The sequence below is a fragment of the Hordeum vulgare genome, chromosome 7H (assembly GCF_904849725.1).
Source record: "Hordeum vulgare subsp. vulgare chromosome 7H, MorexV3_pseudomolecules_assembly, whole genome shotgun sequence".
NCBI classification, from domain to species: domain Eukaryota; kingdom Viridiplantae; phylum Streptophyta; class Magnoliopsida; order Poales; family Poaceae; genus Hordeum; species Hordeum vulgare.
The window spans coordinates 625,103,101-625,104,717 of NC_058524.1; the positions used below are offsets into that span (position 1 = coordinate 625,103,101).

At 43.8% G+C, this 1,617-nt stretch overlaps 1 protein-coding gene across 1 annotated transcript; it reads left to right on the forward strand.

Moving 5' to 3' along the window:
- The first annotated feature begins 292 nt into the window (after positions 1–292).
- LOC123408730 (protein MAIN-LIKE 2-like) lies at positions 293–1,195 on the forward strand. Its single transcript, XM_045101782.1, has 2 exons — positions 293–421; positions 503–1,195. Exons 1-2 carry the CDS (start codon positions 293–295, stop codon positions 1,127–1,129), a joined length of 756 nt encoding a protein of 251 aa, XP_044957717.1. The 3' UTR covers positions 1,130–1,195.
- Positions 1,196–1,617: the final 422 nt, after the last annotated feature.

Below are 1,617 nucleotides of genomic sequence, written 5' to 3' on the forward strand. Positions count from 1 at the left end.
GGTAATCTCTTACGTTTCTCATCCTTCTATCCAAATGGAACATGTTTTTGTTGAGTAGATTGATATGAGTAGATTGATATGAGTAGATTCATATGAGTAGTCAGGATATGAGTAGATTCATATGAGTAGTTAGTATGAGTAGTTAGGATATGAGTAGTTAGTATGAGTAGATTCATATGAGTAGTTAGTATGAGTAGTTAGGATATGAGTTCTTAGGATATGAGTAGATTCATATGAGTAGTTAGGATATTAGTAGATTCATATGAGTAGTTAGGATATGAGTAATATGTAGATGAGTGGATTAGTAGATGAGTATTTTTTTGAATATGAGTATTTTTTTTTGATTTGTAGGATGGTGTGGCTTTTGAATGATGTTTATGACGTTGAACACCAGGCCTATTTGATGTCGGAGAAGAAAATGGTAAGTAGCTCATATGATAAAAAATCATGTATTTAATAAGATGAAAATGTAATGATATCACTCACTCCTATCTGTTTGCAGGAGCTTACGCCCTTGAAGATCCGGTCTCACGGGGCATCGACTGTAATGCAGTACGATGAGCGGTACACACCATACATCGAGATGACAGGACTCCTTCCATTCATTCAGCTTGTGAGTCGGTCAACGCCCAATCTGAATGCTGCGGCAGTCACTGCACTTATTGATCGATGGAGGCCGGAGACACATAGTTTTCACCTCCGGACCGGAGAGATGATAGTTACTCTTCAAGATGTTTCCATGATCACCGCACTTCTGATCGAGGGGAAGCCTCTTTGTATGAGCACTGATTCCGAGGGATGGCGGCAACAAATGGAGGCCCTTATTGGTATGTCGCCTCCAGAGCCGGAGGTAGAAGATGGAGGGAAGAAAGATAGAGTCCCGGCCGGCGCTCCTTTCACTTGGATTGCCGCCAACTTTTCTCATTGTCCTGAGGACGCAAATGACGAGGTGATCCAGAGGTATGCTCGCGTGTACATGTGGTACGTCATCTCTAGGACTATCTTCGCTGACGGCACTGACAAGAATGCTCCATGGATGTGGCTGAAGGCATTGACTGTTTTCAACAACAAGTTCAGTTGGGGCTCGGCCGCACTGGCTTACTTGTATCGGCAGGTAATAAATTGTTAATAGTAAGTACTCTCTGTTATCCTTTTCTGCAAAACTGATGCATGTTTGTTGTTACTTGTAGTTGGACGATGCTTGTAGCAGGTCCACAAAGGACGGTGGAGTTGGTGGTTGTATGCTCCTACTTTCGGTATGGAGCTGGGAACGCCTTCCTGTTGGATGCCCTAAAACCTCAAAGTGGAATACCTGGGATGACCATGGCAACCCTGTACGGATTCCTACATGGGCTTACAAGTGGGACTTGGTATCGGTGGTGGCAAGCGAAGTGAACCTATTGTACAAGCAATACACCAACGAGATGGATCCGCTTACCGCCGAGCAGGTAAGATGGTTTCAGAGTTGATTTCCAGCTTTTATGTTGTGAGTAAAATGAATTGTGCCTTTTATGTTGTGTTGTAGGTGGAATGGGAGCCATATGGTGCCGGGCCAAACTTGGTGATGCACACACGTTCGAGCTCAATCCACTATGCCTGCAGGAAAAACATCTTTGG

What these genes read in the sequence shown, in the direction of transcription:
- LOC123408730 (XM_045101782.1), top strand. Translation starts at nt 293, where the DNA reads ATGAGTGGATTAGTAGATGAGTATTTTTTTGAATATGAGTATTTTTTT. An exon ending in TGATGTCGGAGAAGAAAATG is followed by an intron (nt 422 to 502) that starts GTAAGTAGCTCA and finishes ATCTGTTTGCAG; the next exon opens with GAGCTTACGCCCTTGAAGAT.